A 16,630-nucleotide genomic window follows, 5' to 3' on the forward strand; every position below is an offset into this window, starting at 1 on the left:
TACGAATGCCGGAAGCAAGAATAGCCAAAGCAAAGTTCAGTGCAGAGTGATCGATTGATGGTTGGATGACTAGCACTTCCTTGTTATGTGCAGTGTCCTGGAAATCTTCAATTCGTTCGTTTATGTTCGAGAGAGTGAGTCAACTGAAATGACTAAACAAGACAGTGTTACTTAAGAGGTTTCAGATATGTTTTTCAATTGAGTAAAACGTTGCTAAAATATACATTTTTATTACGTAATTGATTAGTTCTGTTATTACACTTTCTTGTATAAGTTCCTACAAATATGTCAACATGTTTATTTTGTATTCCATTATTTTCGCGTTGCCTTTATTACAAATCTTGTTGAGATTTCTCTTATCCTAATTTATCCCTCGAAAAACGCTTAGTTTTCTTAGTTAAATTTCTTTCGAACAGTTTTCAAAACTCATCGGAATTCCGTTAACAAAACTTTAAAACCCGATTCCTCGATTTCATAAATGTTACATATCAAAGTGAACTACTACACAAAGTAATATGACTCGACGGGAACCTATTTGACCATCGAGTGTCGACCCTGAGAGTCAATAAGTTCCGCGTTGGCGGGGGCGAATAATCAAACGAACTCAACGATTCACACTATTTACAGCAAGGATGTGATACGTAAACAATAACAATGTTGATTTTCTTTGCTTGCGCAATTTCACGTAGATTTGTCGAACACAACAACCGAACGCTACCAAAAAAAAACTGATCAGTCTACAAATCTCGGCAGTGCGATTGGGTTATTGGCGGCATGCTGCTCACTACAAATGCTATTTTTCTGTGGCAAAACTGGAGGCGCTTTTGTTTTGTCTATTATGCTATGGTAGTATTTATAAGTCTGTAGTTCTAGTTGAGTAGTTTTAGATAACAATATTGTGGTTTGGTTTCCGGTGATTAAATGTAGGTCAATTGTAGATAAGTTCGATTTTATTTTTCATTTTCGGGATGACCAAATTGCAAAATATAATAAATATACATGATTTAGGACTTTTATATTAAATTTTTGTCTCAACAAAACCGTTTCGTTCGGTGAAATAAATATTTACAACTAAATTCTTTACATAGTTTCATCCTGTGTTTCGCTTAGGCTTAGGATATCTCACCGTCATGGGAATGGATATGAATTAGTGGAGTTGAGTGGGTTCAATGAGTATGATGATAGACAATGTGCTATGTTCTTCCATAAAGTGTAAATTCTACTTCGTCTAACGGAGATTGGAGCTTCTCGCTTGATTAATCGTAATCTTTATCCACAAAATCTATCCTATGTTATTTATTTAGCAATATTTTTGGCACGAATTATGTGTTGTTTTTGTTAGCTGCATATAAGAATGAGATTCTATCATTGTTCCACCGACGACTATCTTCGACATCTTACAAGCATCAGTTACCGTCACCATCGCCAGCACAGTGTATGACAAATGCTTTTCCATTAGTTGTCTCTTTGTTTGATTGTATGCTATGTCTGCTATGTTTCGAGGGTTTGTCGCGACTTTTGCGTGACTCACGGATCGTGGCAAGGGGACCACCGCGACTGATGGTGGCCACCTTAGGCTTATGTCACGAGATTCCACTGCCCGGCGCCGGAAGTGTCTGCGTGGACATGGGCGGTGCCGACGGTGGCACCTCGTAGATGTTATTGATGTTGTTCTTGGCGTTATGTTTTCCGCTGCGACCACCGAACGTGGCGTTACCGTGCCGGTTTTTCACTCGGAAGCTAAAGCTAAGGGAAAGCGCCCGTGGCGTAGGAAACATGTAGAACCGTTGCTGTTGCTGTTGTTGCTTCTGCTGCGACGACGGTGGCGGGTTCGATGGTTGCTTCGGATCCAGGCCACTGACAAATGGAACTACCGCACCGTTGGCGGCGTTCGCTAAACCCTAGACATACCGAGTTATCTGCGCGTAGAAATCCTGCAGGCAGATCTGCAGCTGCTCGAACGACGGGCGCTCCATCGGAAGCATCGTCCAGCAGTAGGCCATGATTGCGAATCTGAACGAAAAAAAAACGGAAAAGAAGGAGATTAGTTTTGTGTTATCAGTTGTACTATCATAGTAGTACTACTCAGAGATGCCAGGTCATTTTTTCAAAAATCTGTGATCAAACCCAAAACCTGTCTGTGAAAATCTGTGACCGTTTTCCGTTTCCCATAAGCAGTTCAAAATCAAATTGGCGAGCAAAAAAAAACAAAGGTCTCACTACCCATTTTCCGTACCCTTTCTGCTGATCGAATTCAATTTAGTGAGCAAAAAAAAACAAAAGGTCTCACTACCAACACGCTCTGTACCTTTTCCCTCAACCGCTCTGTACTTTTTGGTATTAAACTGTACTCGATTTCCAAAACCTGTGAAAATCTTTGATTTATTTAAGAATCTGTGAAAATCTGTAAACATTTTCAAAAATCTGTGAAAATCTGTGTCAGTTTTAAAATCTGTGCTGAAAATTCAAAATCTGTGAAACACAGATTAATCTGTGAACCTGACATCCCTGGTACTACTATGTCGGATAGTGAAAGTTGTCAGTGTCAAAAGTCAATTCAGTCATATTTCAATACTACCCGCACGGCCTTTTGGCTACCTGGGCAGCCATGGGCACCAGACGGCTACCAAAATTGTTTCAGTGATGGCTGTCAAATCCAATTTGGCCAAACATATCTTAGTTAGCCGAGCGTTTTCAGCTTTTCACCTTCGCTGAAAATGTCAAAGATTTCCATCGGTATGACAAACGGCTGGCAGCCACGTCTACCTCAGAAATCCTGGTGGATACGGTTGTATCGTTTAAGGTGTATGTCTGGTAACGGCGAGGCAGCCGGACACCAGAATGGCTACCAGCCATATTGTGCCCGCTGGCAGCCGTTAGTCAGCCGTCTGGCAACCAAGCCAATGCGAGTAATTTCTAAAATCTTGAGCATTTGAACGACGAATCAGCGTTCAAGAGTGTGAGGATTGGTCGACAAGTTGTCGAATATTCTAGTCTTGACTTGTAGACAGGTATGCAAACAGTAGCGGTAAGATACATTTATTTCTTTCAACACATTCAAAACTCTACTGCTTGCTTCAACTACTTGAGGGTACATTTACTGCAGATACTGCAAATGTGAACGATATAGGTAAAAATACAATTCTTCTGCTAAGGCCCGACAGAACATTGTACATTTTTAGTAGGTAACTTCACCTCAAAATTTACCATATAATCCCAAGTAACAACTTTAGTTTTAAAACAAACTGTTAACAGTTTGAAAGGTTATTTCATAGAAGTGGCATTCAAGTTTCAAAATTCACTATCGCCGACTAAAAATCATTATAAGACCATGTCCCAGCAAAGTGGACCAACCATAATATGGTTTATAGATCAAAATAAGAATTTGTGGAAATCTGTAACAAATCTTTCGAACCGTTGCGTTAGAAAAAGTTTTTATACTACCGTCAAAGTGAATAATAAACCTTTAAGGATGCTTTAAGCACAGACTAACAGACATGACAGTATGAGTAAATTCTTATAAAAACAATTTTTCGTGATGCACTAGTTCCACCTATATTGTACTGCGCGAACTATTTACTATCTGTACACCCCTTGTGTTATGTAAAAGTTGTTTTTTACTAGTTGGTTTCCCCTCGTTTGTCAACACCGATCAGCTGCTTGCAGGGATGCCTGATTTCATCATAATATTTGAAAATGAATCATCACAATAAATTATTGGATTACGTTGATAATATATTTAACTTTTTTAGCGATGTTGGAAGGTAATCATTTATTTTTCTCAACGTTGCTCATCTAGATTATTTTGTGGCGGTAGACCAGAAGCAAGTCAATATTGTAACAAAACGGGTTCGATATTGTGTTGCGTTGGAGGATGAGAAGTAGCACAATTATGTATATAGTTTCGGCAATATGTATTAAATCCGTATCCTGCATGAAATTCGCATGGACGTATACAAAACAATACATTACAGGTAATTCTGTATAAATGGCAACTCTGTTGGTAAATTAAAAAAATAAACATAGTCTAGATGACAGACAGGATGTTTTTGATAGGGTAACGTGGCGACATCATGACATATGCGTGTACTGTCCCAACTAAAGGAATATTCGAAATGGCCGTTAAAATGATTGAAGAATCAAATTTGAGTGTCTTGTCTGTTAGTCTGTGCTTTAAGGTTAACAATCAACAGGTTTGAATAAATGAATTATCATAATAATGAAACTATATGTATAGCTTTTCTGATCTATCTCACACTTAACAAGCTTACGCTTACATTTGATCGTAAATGTGAGGGTAAAAAAACAGAATTATATCTGACCATTTTCGAAACAACGCAGTTTAGCCAAAATCTACAAAACATATATAAACTAATCTAGCGATTCCAGGGTTGTTACGAAAATTTTCGAAATCAAAACGCGCGAAGTCGAAAACTAAACCGGGCGAAATCCGCGCGAAGTTGTAAACACGACTATTTTTATGCAGGTGTTACTTTTCGCAGAACTTGAAAATCCACTTGAATATCATCTAAAAATCTGCATAGATTTGTCTTATAAACACAATAAATAAGTCCGCATACAACACGTTACTTTGAGAAGCCCCATGCAAAAGATTTAATTTTAATTCCCCATTTTTTTCGATGGCCTTAGTTAATATATACTCTCTGATGTACGGAAAATGTAAAAGCAAAAATTATAAATTGCCACCATTTTGTGATTTTGAAAGAAGTTATACAGATTTCAGCGAGGACATCTTTTTTGTTTCAAGATCTTCTTGCTCGGCAAGAAAAATTTTAAGATCGACCTGATGTGGATCATCTGATTTAATATTTTAAATTTCAGTTTCAATTATTTATCACCTCCTATTCAGCTTTTGTTTTCTGGGACAGCGCCTTCTCTTGTTGTCTGATTCTACTCTGTCTTTCTTTTCCGCCTCATATTTTATTCTTTTATTTGGAGCAAGCAAAAGCCCACTGGAGTTAGTTTCTGTCAAACTTGCTCTCCAGTAGGCATAAAACCTCCTCATCTTTAACATCAACAGATTACAATCATCCAAAGTATACATTTCGTTAAATCTAGTGCCTCTATAGTAACTAAATCTAATGAGACAATAACATGAGGAACGATTTCTTGATAACACTACGTGATAAATGAAAGACGAAAGAATTGAAACATTTTTTTAAATATGCGGCACATGCTAGTAATGAACTCGTTATATCCATAATTAGTTCTAGCATAGGGAATCCGAAGAAAAAATAGGATCAAGGATTACGATGTCGAATGTCTAATTGTAACAATTGCAATAGCTCGGAGCAATCGATTCGCGACTGAAGTAGGTCGTCTGCCAACAAACATCGCGAAGGACAGATAATAATTCGAGACCAATCAGTTTGCAGTGGTCATGGTAAGTCGGTAAGTTTAAAGGATATCTGAATGGAAGACGTCGGAGAACGGATCGGACAGATTTGCGTTGCATCGCTTCAATGCGTTGGATATCATTTTTGGTAATAAGGTGACCAGATAATAGCAGCATATTCGAGAGTTGAACGAACTAAAGCGGAATACAGAGTGCATTCATAGTGCATCAAAGAATTCTTTAGTAACGCGGAAAATAAATCTTTTTTTTTTTTTTTTTTTTTTTTTTTTTTATATGAGTTAAAATTAAATTATTAAGATTTAAATTGGGTGTTCAGCCACAAGTGGTGACTTTTCAGCCCTGTTAAATATATATATGATTTGGTTATTACCATGAAGACATCATTTGCTTCCGCAATTCTGAGATTTTTGTGTAGGGAAAATTCTAAACCTACTTGTATTGTGTAATGGGGAAAAGGAACTTATATACTAACTTACTAACTAATACAGAGAGCGAATCGATTCAATTGAAGATTGCATCGATTTTTGTCGGAATTTGCTTATAATATTATGTGACATTACATCTAATGGTTCTATATTTGTGAGTCTGTGTAACTCATTTGTACTAAACCAGGGAGGACGCTTCAGAATCATTTTCAGAATTTTATTCTGAATCCTTTGAAGCGTTTTCTTCCTGGTGGAACAACAGCTTGACCAAATTGGTACCGCATAAAGCATGGCTGGTCTGAAAATTTGTTTATAAATTAACAATTTGTTTTTTAGACAGAGCTTAGAATTTCTGTTTATAAGAGGATATAAACATTTAATATATTTATTACACTTTGCCTGGATTCCTTCAATGTGATCCTTGAAAGTGAGTTTTTTGTCATACGTTAAACCTAAGTATTTAGCTTGATCAGACCATGTCAATTCCAAGCCATTCAATTTGAGAATGTGATTATTGTTTGGTTTAAGAAAAGAAGCTCTTGGCTTGTGAGGAAAGATAATTAATTGCGTTTTTGCTGCATTTGGTTTAATTTTCCATTTTGACAGATAATCACTGAAAATATTTAAACTTCTTTGTAGGCGACTGCAGATCACTCTTAGATTTCTACCTGTGGCTAACAGACTTGTGTCGTCACAGAATAGCGATTTCTGACAACCAACGGGTAGATTTGGAAGATCAGAAGTGAAAATATTATACAAGATTGGAGCTACACTCGAACCCTGCGGAACACCGGCTCGTACGGGTAGCAATTCAGATTTACAATTCTGATAGCTAACCTGAAGAGTACGATCAGTTAAATAATTTTGAATCATTTTGATCAAATAAATAGGAAACTGGAAATCAGACATTTTTGCTATTAAACCTTTGTGCCAAACACTGTCGAATGCTTTTTCTATGTCTAGAAGAGCAACTCCAGTGGATAACCCAGAAGATTTATTTGCTTTTATCATGTTCGTTACTCTGACAAGTTGATGAGTAGTTGAATGTTCATGACGAAATCCAAACTGCTCTGGTAAAAAAATTGAATTCTCATTTATATGAGTCATCATTCTTAACAAGATAATTTTTTCAAAAAGTTTACTGATAGAAGAAAGTAAGCTAATTGGGCGATAACTTGATGTTTCTGCTGGGTTTTTATCAGGTTTTAGGATAGGAATTACTTTAGCGTTTTTCCATCTTTTTGGGAAGTAAGCTAATGAAAAACACTTGTTGAAAATTTTAACCAGGAGTCTCAAGGCAACATCGGGAAGATTTTTAATAAGAATATTAAAAATTCCATCATTACCAGGAGCCTTCATGTTTTTAAGTTTTCTAATAATTGATTTAATTTCATCAAAATTCGTCTCAATAATGTCATCGTGTGATAACACTTGAGTTGAAATATGATCATATTTCAGTGAGACTTCATTTTCAATAGGACTCACAACGTTCAAATTAAAATTGTGGACACTCTCGAACTGCTGAGCAAGTTTTTGAGCTTTTTCGCCATTTGTAAGAAGTATTTGATTTCCTTCCTTGAGAGCAGGAATAGGTTTCTGAGGTTTCTTAAGAACCTTAGAAAGTTTCCAGAAAGGTTTAGAATATGGTTTAATTTGTTCAACTTCTTTAGCGAAATTTTCATTTCGCAAAAGAGTAAATCTATGTTTAATTTCTTTTTGTAAATCCTTAACTATGTTTTTCATAGCAGGATCACGAGAACGTTGATATTGTCGTCGACGAACATTCTTCAACCGAATGAGCAGTTGAAGATTGTCATCGATGATAGGAGAATTTAATTTAGTTTGAGCTTAGGGAACTGAAAGATTTCTAGCTTCGATAATATAATGATTCAAATTATCAATTGCTGTGTCGATATCCGCAGAATTTTCTAAAATAGTTTCATGATCCACATGATTTTCAATGTGAGATCTGTAATCCAACCAATTTGCTCTATGATAGTTGAAAATAGAACTAATTGGATTAATTATAGCTTCGTTGGAAAGTCTGAATGTTACAGGAAGATGATCTGAGTCAAAATCAGCATGTGTAATCGGTTCACTACAAATGTGACTTTGATCTGTTAGAACCAGATCAATTGTAGACGGGTTTTTCACGGAAGAGAAACAAGTAGGATTACTGGGATGAAGAACTGTAAAGTAACCAGCTGAGAGTTGATTATGAAGTATTTTACCATTACTGTTATTTTGCCTACAATTCCACTGGACATGCTTAGCATTTAAGTCCCCTATTACGAAAAATTTCGATCGATATCTTGTAAGTTTTTGCAAATCGCCTTTAAAGAAATTTAATTGTTCGCCGGTGCATTGGAATGGCAAATATGCTCCAGCGATGAAATAAATTCCATGAATGGTTTCAACTTCGATTCCCAAGCTTTCAATAACTTTAGTATTGAAAGAAGGTAAAATTCGATGTTTAATTTGCCGTTGGACAAAAATGGCAACTCCACCACCAATTCCAGTAAACCTGTCAAATCGATGAACCACATAATGTGGATTACTTTTCAATTTTACATTTGGTTTAAGAAAAGTTTCTGTCACAATGGCAATATGAATTTTGTGAACTTTGAGAAAATTATAAAATTCATCTTCACTCGATTTCAAAGATCGAGCATTCCAATTTAAAATATTCAAATAATTATTTAACATCACTGTTAAATTTTAAATTCATTATAATATTATTTGCAAATTTCCATCCGATTTGAAATGCTTCAAAAAGTGATGAAGTCGAATTCATTTGGATGATCATTTGAAAAAGTTGATCTTGTAGGTAGATCATTTTATTTTCAGTTATATCGCCTAAATCGACTTCATTTAAAGAAGCGAATGGCATTGAAGGAATATTTGTAGGTAGACTGCCATTAGAAGAAGATGATTTGGCCGGTCTACCTATTAATAAATTGTTTTCGTTAGAAGAAGAACTGCAAGGCGGTCCTGTGTTTTGATTATTTACATTAGAAGAAATAGGAGATAGATTTCTACCTAATATACCAGCATAAGTGAAATTAGAAGAAGATGATGACGAGGTCGATCTACCTGTCAATAAATTGTTTTCGTTAGAAGACGAATTGGCAGGTGCCTTAGAAGAATTTTCAGGTATGTTCTGTAAATTTAAGGTCGTTGATTTGACTTGTTGTCTAAGCGAACGAGCGTTTAAAATTTTTTCCCTGACAGGACATTTCAAATAATTGGATTTATGATTTCCATTGCAATTTGAACATGAAAATTTATCAGTGGTTTCATTCATTGGACAAGCGTCTTTCGAATGCGATTTACCACAATTCAAACACCGTATATCCATATGACAATTTTTGGTTCCATGACCGAAGCCTTGGCAACGACGACATTGCGTTAAGTTTGCAATACGATTATGCCGTTTATAATGTTCCCAATGAATTTTAATGTGGGAAATGAAACGTACTTTTTCTAAAGTTTTCAAATTGTTTACATCACTTCGATTGAAGTGTATTAGGTAAAGTTCATGGGAAATTCCAGAGCGTGGTTTAGAAGTACCATTCGCTCTTTTTTTCATAAGTATTACTTGGGAAGGGGCAAAACCAAGCAATTCTTTTAGTTCATTTTTAATTTCATCAATACTTTGATCATTTGATAATCCTTTCAAGACAGCCTTGAAGGGTCTGTCTGATTTTATATCATATGAATAAAATTTATGAAGTTTTTCGGACAAATATCGAATAAGACGTTCGTAATCTTCCAATCCATCCACCAAGACTCGACATTCTCCTCTTCGTCCGATTTGAAATGAGACTTTTACTTCCGGGAGAAAAGTAGAAAGCTCAGTACGGAATGCTTTGAAGTCGGAAATCATCACCGTCACTGGTGGCATAGATTGATGTTTCTTCCCAGAACGACAAGCGTCCATTTTGGGAATTTTTGAAGAATTTTCTTCTATGTCGCTACAATCGGATTCAGGAAGAATCTCGTAAATATTGTTAGACGGCATAGGATCAACGGTAGGGAAATCCGTCCGTTGTCTTTTATTTTTACATTCAGATTCTATAAGATCGTGAATGTTATTAGAAAAATGTTGAATAACGGATTGTGATTTATTCCGTATTGAATTATTTTTAGCCTTAGGCTTGTTGCCTTTCCGGTTGGACGCAGGCATTTTTGAAATTAATGAAATTTTAAATTAAATTAACTAGGCTAAATTAGTCTTCGATTAGACTCCTAGCTAGCCTTAAAAAAGGCTGATTAATTTCTTAGTCACTCTAATATCACTCTTTGTATCACTTAGTCACTCTAATATCACTCTTTGTATCACTTAGTCACTTAGTTAGTGATTCAGGTAGCCTTGAAAAAGACTGAAGCCTTGAATCAATGAAACTCTAGGTAGCCAGAAAAAAAAATTCCAGGAGCCAAGAGCTATACGCGTGCGGTGCGAACGACTGTTCAACACCGACTGGAAAATAAATCTTAATAGCCTCGAGGCTATGGAGATAGTAGAGTCTATGCGCTTCTTAAAATTTAACATGGAATCCAGTAGAACACCCACGTCCTTTAGAGACGATGCGCGTTCGAGAAGAGTTTGTGAAATATTATAGTCAAACTTGAATACAGACTTTTTGCGACTAAAAGAGATGACGGAGCGTTTAGAGGAATTTAAAACCATTTTGTTGATATTACACCAATTAGTTAAATTATACAATTGTTTTTGTAGGAACTCTGAGTCAGCTGCAGATTTGATTATATAAATTATTTTAAAGTCATCGGCGAAAGATAGTTTCATACACTTGATTGAAAAATTTGGATCATTGAGATACAATAAAAATATAAACGGTCCAAGGTGATCTCCTCGAGGAACTCCAGAGGTAGCAGCAAATGGTGAGGTTGTACAGTCTCCTATTTTCAGTACCATTTTACGACCAGTTAGATATGATCGAAGCCAATCAAAACATTGTCCGTTGAACCCCAGTCTACTTAACTTGGAGATCGTTATGTGATGATTGATTGAAAAACCACAACCCGATAAATCTACCTCAGTGTCACCTAATCGAAGATTTCTTCGGGGTTTTGAGCTTCTTGGTGTACAAAAAATAACTGGAGAGCCACGAATTGCTAACAGTTGATTGGTAGAATCAAGAAATGCATTCGCAAAGTTGACATGAAGACCGTACAACCAAATACAAATTATAATACGGAATACTTCGACAAATTTTCAAGGACACATTTTGCATCGTGCGGTACACTGTCATGATACACTGTCAGAGTGACAATGTACTTTAACGAGTTTTCTATAAAACTAACAACACTGAAGGGTACGAACAAGTTCACCATAGTTACTGTTTATTATAGTGAAAAATAAATAAACAAACAGTTTTTATCTGATAATCAAGATCACAAGCGAAATGTAAGTTAAACAATAATCTAGAATGGTTAAGCCACCATGAATATACTACTAGCTGTATTGATATTTGTAGATTCGTGGGTGTTTGTGTTAATTTTTCATCTTTTGTGCTAGTGCCAGTGATATTTAGACTGATTGTTGCAGTTTAATACAGCAACGATAAACATAAACAAACAAGTTTGTTTTGCACCGTAGCAACTAGCTTGAAGCGTTGCCAGAAACGATCTCCTTCCACATTTTCAAACTATCGCAATGAAAGGGAGTAATTTGCTAGGCTTACTTGTTCAGGCTGTGAACCAAACACTGGCGGATCGTCTGTATGGGACTTATTATTTGTATTTGGTACAACGCTCCTGTTCCGACATCAAACGGAAGCTTCGCCGAACATCCGATCACGGACCGTTTTCAAATGTTCACTAATTTTTTTTCAACAATGAACAATGTATCTGTAATTTCAATAAATCAGATCTTCTCCAAGTATGTTTGTCTTTTTTTGACAGCTTGAGAAAGAAATTCCAACATTTTAGTTGCGTTACTTCGTTAACTCAAATTTTTTTAAGTCAACTCTCTGACACTTCAGCAAAAAAAAATTTCCATTTTGAAGTTTTTTTCTTAAGCGGATTTCCGAAGTAACGCGGTTTTTTCATGCGGTACGCGTAAACAGAGACCTCAGTGTATATAGAGACTACTTGTAGTCGTGCATGTAAAGAACGTATGATGAAGGAAGCGTAGATTACTGAATTTGTGGAAGTTGAACGCTTTGGCATGAATCCATCAGATATGTAGTCAGAGCAACTGTGTGTTATAGAATCCTGAACTATAATTCCAAACAAATTCGATACAGAGCACAAAGCAGCAATTCCACGGTAGTTGGATACTTTTGTAAACTGGAAACACATAGGATTTCTTTCATATTTCATGAAAAATTCCAGAACGCAAAGAGCAATTGAAAATGTTGGACTATTAGAACAATTTCTTATCGCCTCGGATGGAATCCCGTCGAGTCCAACACTAGATAAAAAATTCAACTTTTTCTTCTTCATTTCTTTTCTAACTCGTGATCGGAGAGCATAAAATTGAAGTTTTGTCCACTGAAGAAATTATTTGCTAGAGCCGCCTCCTGGTAAATTCATCAATTCGATCAGGAATCAGGAAATTGGCTCAAATGGCACGTTCCCCTTGATATTTGGAGATTTGTGCCTTGCCATCAATTTGTTTTTAGCATCATTTTCCCAATATATAAGACGGAAGGATTGAAAGGAAATGGTAAGGGTTGGACTAGGAGGATGGGAAAAATTGACGACACAAAAACACATAAAAGCAGAAGTAAATTCTGCACCCCTAAGGGATGCTGAACAATCTGCTGAGGATCACATTTAGTGGAAGCAGAAGTAAATTCTGAACCTGAAGGTCCCGAACAATCTGCTGTTAATAAAACCTCCAACCCCCGAGAGGATTTAGAGATCTTACAAAAACGACACAATTCTGCACTCCCGGAAGAATGCAGAACGATTCGCAGTATGTACGAGCATAAGTAAATTCGGTACCCCCTAAAGGATGCCAAACAATCTGCTAAACCCTATTTAAGGTGAATACAGAAAGGATTCATTCACTCCAGGAAGAACGATGAACCCTTCTGACTATACCACATTGGGTGTGAAACGAGAGAATATCCTTCAATTTTAGCTCCGTATACACAGATTCAACCATGTATGGAGAACCAAAAACCCGGATACGTAGCTGCGTCAATGCGGGACAGTTACATATTAGATGATATGAAGTACCATAATCGCATTCACACAAATCACACGAATAATACTAAGCACGTTGAATAGTAGCCATGTGATAATTGAGTTTGCAATGTCCAGTCAGAGCTCTGACTGATACTTTGAAAAATGTAGTAGACACTTTGACATTTTCAGATTTAAATCTGGTAGAAATGCTTTTGTCTGAGCGCAAGTTTTCAAGCTGCGCCAGTAGCTGGCATGTTTGGATGCAGCCCAAGAACGAATCTTGTGCTTTATCCAACTAGTTGAAAGTGGTAAAGGTAAAGGACCAACGAAAGCACCAGCTCTAGCCAACTCATCAGCCCATTCATTTCCAGTAATACCAGAATGGCCGGGTACCCATAAGAAGTACACAGCATTTGAAATGCTGAGGTCTTCAGTTTGAGTTCGACATGCGATCACTAGATTCGACCGTGAGTCAAATTCATCAATTCGGGCAACTCGACCAATTGCTGAAACGTTCGCTCATTTTTAATTTTTTGGGGTTTCATAAAACTGAACTTTTTTTTTTGAACAAATGATTCAAAATGTGAAAAAAAGGTTTTTGGAAATTCGCGCGAAAACCGCGCCATCGTATCAAAAGCTGGGCAGAAATCCGCGGAATCAACATTTTCTATGCTAAACGTCTTGGTGTAAAATATTTTTTCGAAAAATATTGAACATTTTCGAAATGCCAGAGAGTTAACATAAAAAAATCGGGATAACACCAGATCTTTCGTTTCGTGAATTGTAAGACAAAACAAGAGAACCGCGTGACTGAAAATTCACATAACAACTCCGTAACTTTTTAAATCCGCGTAACTTCGGAAAACCGCGGTAAAATTTGGGCAATTTTGCTCAAGTTGGATTAGGTTGAAGCAATAGCATTTGATCTGAAAACTGTATATCCAAAAATACTTACAGTTCATCCGGACAGTTGATCGGCTGCGACAACCGGTAATTCTCGCGAAGGTAGTGTTCCATCTCGAAAGGATCAACCTGTGTGTGTGTGAGATGCGGGAAAGTGATAGATTAGCAAGAAGTTGTTGGTGAAAATTTTGAAGCAGTTACCTCAGCGTACGGTTGTCTGGCCAGTGTGCACAGTTCCCACATCAGCACTCCGAATGCCCACGTATCGGACGCTTCGCTGAACTGTTTGTACTGGATGGCTTCCAGGGCTAACCACTTGATTGGGCGGTTTTCGCTATCGCCCAGACAGTAGTAATCGCCCGGGAATAGATCCCGCGATAGAGAGTTATCTGCTAACTTTACTCGCAGCTGATCGTCAATTCTGCAAACAATGGGTTTCGTCAGAAAGGTTCGTCTCGAATCAACCGTTTCGAGTCTACTTACACGCAATTCCGTGCTGCAATATCCTTATGGATCACACCGTGACTGTGGAGGTGTCCCAACGCTTGCGCCAGCTGAAGCTGAATTTTAACTATCTGGATCGTAGTCAACGTTCGGGCTACGGGTTCCTGCAGAAAGATCTTCAAATTTCTCATATTTTCCGGGGCCAAGTAGAGAAGGAACGGTGCGGTGTGATCCTCAATCGACACACCCAGTACGGATAGGATACCGGGATGTTGGGCACCGTAGAGGCTCATTCCTTCCTGCAGTAGCAGTGAGACTTGGATTTGGGAAGCATGCTGGCCGACAGTTTTGACCAACACTTCTTGGCTGTCGTTGTAGGAACCACGATAGACACGACCGAAGGTTCCTTCCTGGAGCAGCGAGGACAATCGCACCCGACAGCGTTGAACTGTTAGTTCGGATATACGCCGCTGGAGTTCTTCTGGTTCTGCGTTGGCGTAGATTTTGCTTCTGGACAAAGTTGCAATAGTTGGTGCGATCGACGGTGGAGATACGATCGAGGATGGTGCTGAAGGAGGATGCGTTTGAAGGCGCTGAAAGCTAGAAGTCCGAATAGGTTGCGCATGATGTGGCTTTCGTTTCATAGATCCTCGGGCGCAATAGGCGATCGAGATCAGGATGGTTACCAGAACGATCGCCAGGATGCCACCGACGATGAGTGTTATCAGCCCATTAGGGGTGTGAGTGACCGTCTCCAACAGATACGGATCCGGTTGGTTGGCTTCGGGATGATCACTGTAAGTTAAAAAAAGAAGAGGGTATTACAATGATTGGTTCGGTTACTACGACCAACGCCATCGTACTTGTTGATGCAAATTTTCTTCCGCCGAAACACCAGCTCCGTTGCATTTCCCGTGGCCCGGTTCAGCGTGACCTCGATGGTGATCGTGACTTCGACCTCGGCCGGATCGCGACCGGCACACTTCAGAGCGATGGCAAATGTTTCGATTTGCGTTGGGATCTCACCCATCCGGGAGATGTTCATCGATGGTTTCGGCAGAACCATCGGATCCGAGGTGACAATGTTGATCTTGTAGGGCAGTGGTTTCCCGGCTAGGCTCTGCCAGGTGAAGGAAATATCCTGAACATTCGCTGGCACCGGAACGGTGAAGTGAAGCGCATACTCGTTGACCTGACCTTCGCGAACGTAGTACAACTCCGCCGAGAGTCCTGAAATGGGAAGAGTAATGCAGGTTTTAGTTTGGAGAGTTCCTTTCCTTGTTATTGAATGTTAGAAATCATGTTATTTGTTTTCGACGTGAAAGCGTAGACAATGTAATTCAAAACCTGAACCCGATTCAGTCTAGCATACAAACCTAACGCTTGACTTTCCAACCGATCGCAGTTTTCTAAATCGATTTCGTTGCGTGCAACTCGACATTAAATCATTAGCTCGTTTCGGATTGGCTAACAAGAAAATCTCAAAAAGAGGGCGAACAAGAGGGTCAGACCTTTTTAATTCTCGTTACACAAACACACATCCGACGGACGGTTCTCGCTGTCAGACCGCAGTTGGCCATGTTTCAATCGCTTGCCATTTCTGGCTGCTATAATTCATATTTCTCGCCTGAATCGTGAACTTCATCTCCATCGTCGAACAAAAAAAAACAGCGTTCTCAATTTGGAAGAGGCAGTTAGCTGCACTATTAAGCATGGCCCCCGTCATTCATTCTCGTTTGAACAACCATCGGAATTGGCCGACTCTGGCGAAGTGATAAAGATGAAACCTTGTTTTCCTTGCATTCTGGCAAGGTCTGGCCGGAGGTAGGATTTTGTCAGAGATGAAAGTCATCCCGGGAAAGAGATAAAGAGAGAGAGAGAGATATTGAGTCGACAAGGCGGCTTACTTTGGAGTGAAATGAAAAACAATTTGTTTGCTTTTCGGTAACTTGCTATTGATTCGTTTCGAAGAAGGTTGTTTCTTCACGAAAAGAAAATTTGAGATTTCAATTGAAAGATAATATTGATTGAATAAGACGATCGAAAAATTGAAAAAAAAATTTTAACCTAATCACGTTTCCCGTTGACGAACTCGTTTTTAGTTGGATAAAGTTTTCCCATAAAAATTATATTAAAATTTGCCTCAACCCAACTTCTTCCCTTTCGTGTTATATTCAAGATATATGGGTCCTCTGTCATCTCGACCAAAACGAAATCGCAGTCTCTTTATTCATGTTTCAACCCGTACCGAGAAGCAACACATGTAAACACATAAATAAACCGAACAAGAATTTGTTTCATTCAACCTTTCCGGAAAGCAAAC

At 38.1% G+C, this 16,630-nt stretch overlaps 1 protein-coding gene across 1 annotated transcript in view; it reads right to left on the minus strand.

The window, feature by feature from the left end:
- Nucleotides 1-214: 214 nt before the first annotated feature.
- Nucleotides 215-16,630, minus strand: part of LOC131429956 (tyrosine-protein kinase Dnt) — a 291,002-nt gene continuing 274,586 nt past the window's right edge. Inside the window, exons 2-6 of the mRNA XM_058594500.1 lie at nucleotides 15,171-15,537; nucleotides 14,347-15,102; nucleotides 14,065-14,284; nucleotides 13,916-13,992; nucleotides 215-2,013 (exon numbers count right to left, since the gene is read on the minus strand). Coding sequence (XP_058450483.1) covers nucleotides 1,902-2,013; nucleotides 13,916-13,992; nucleotides 14,065-14,284; nucleotides 14,347-15,102; nucleotides 15,171-15,537 — 1,532 coding nt within the window. The 3' untranslated portion in view covers nucleotides 215-1,901. The remainder of the gene's footprint in view (nucleotides 2,014-13,915; nucleotides 13,993-14,064; nucleotides 14,285-14,346; nucleotides 15,103-15,170; nucleotides 15,538-16,630) is intronic.

Source organism: Malaya genurostris, chromosome 2 (genome assembly GCF_030247185.1).
Source record: "Malaya genurostris strain Urasoe2022 chromosome 2, Malgen_1.1, whole genome shotgun sequence".
NCBI classification, from domain to species: Eukaryota; Metazoa; Arthropoda; class Insecta; order Diptera; family Culicidae; genus Malaya; species Malaya genurostris.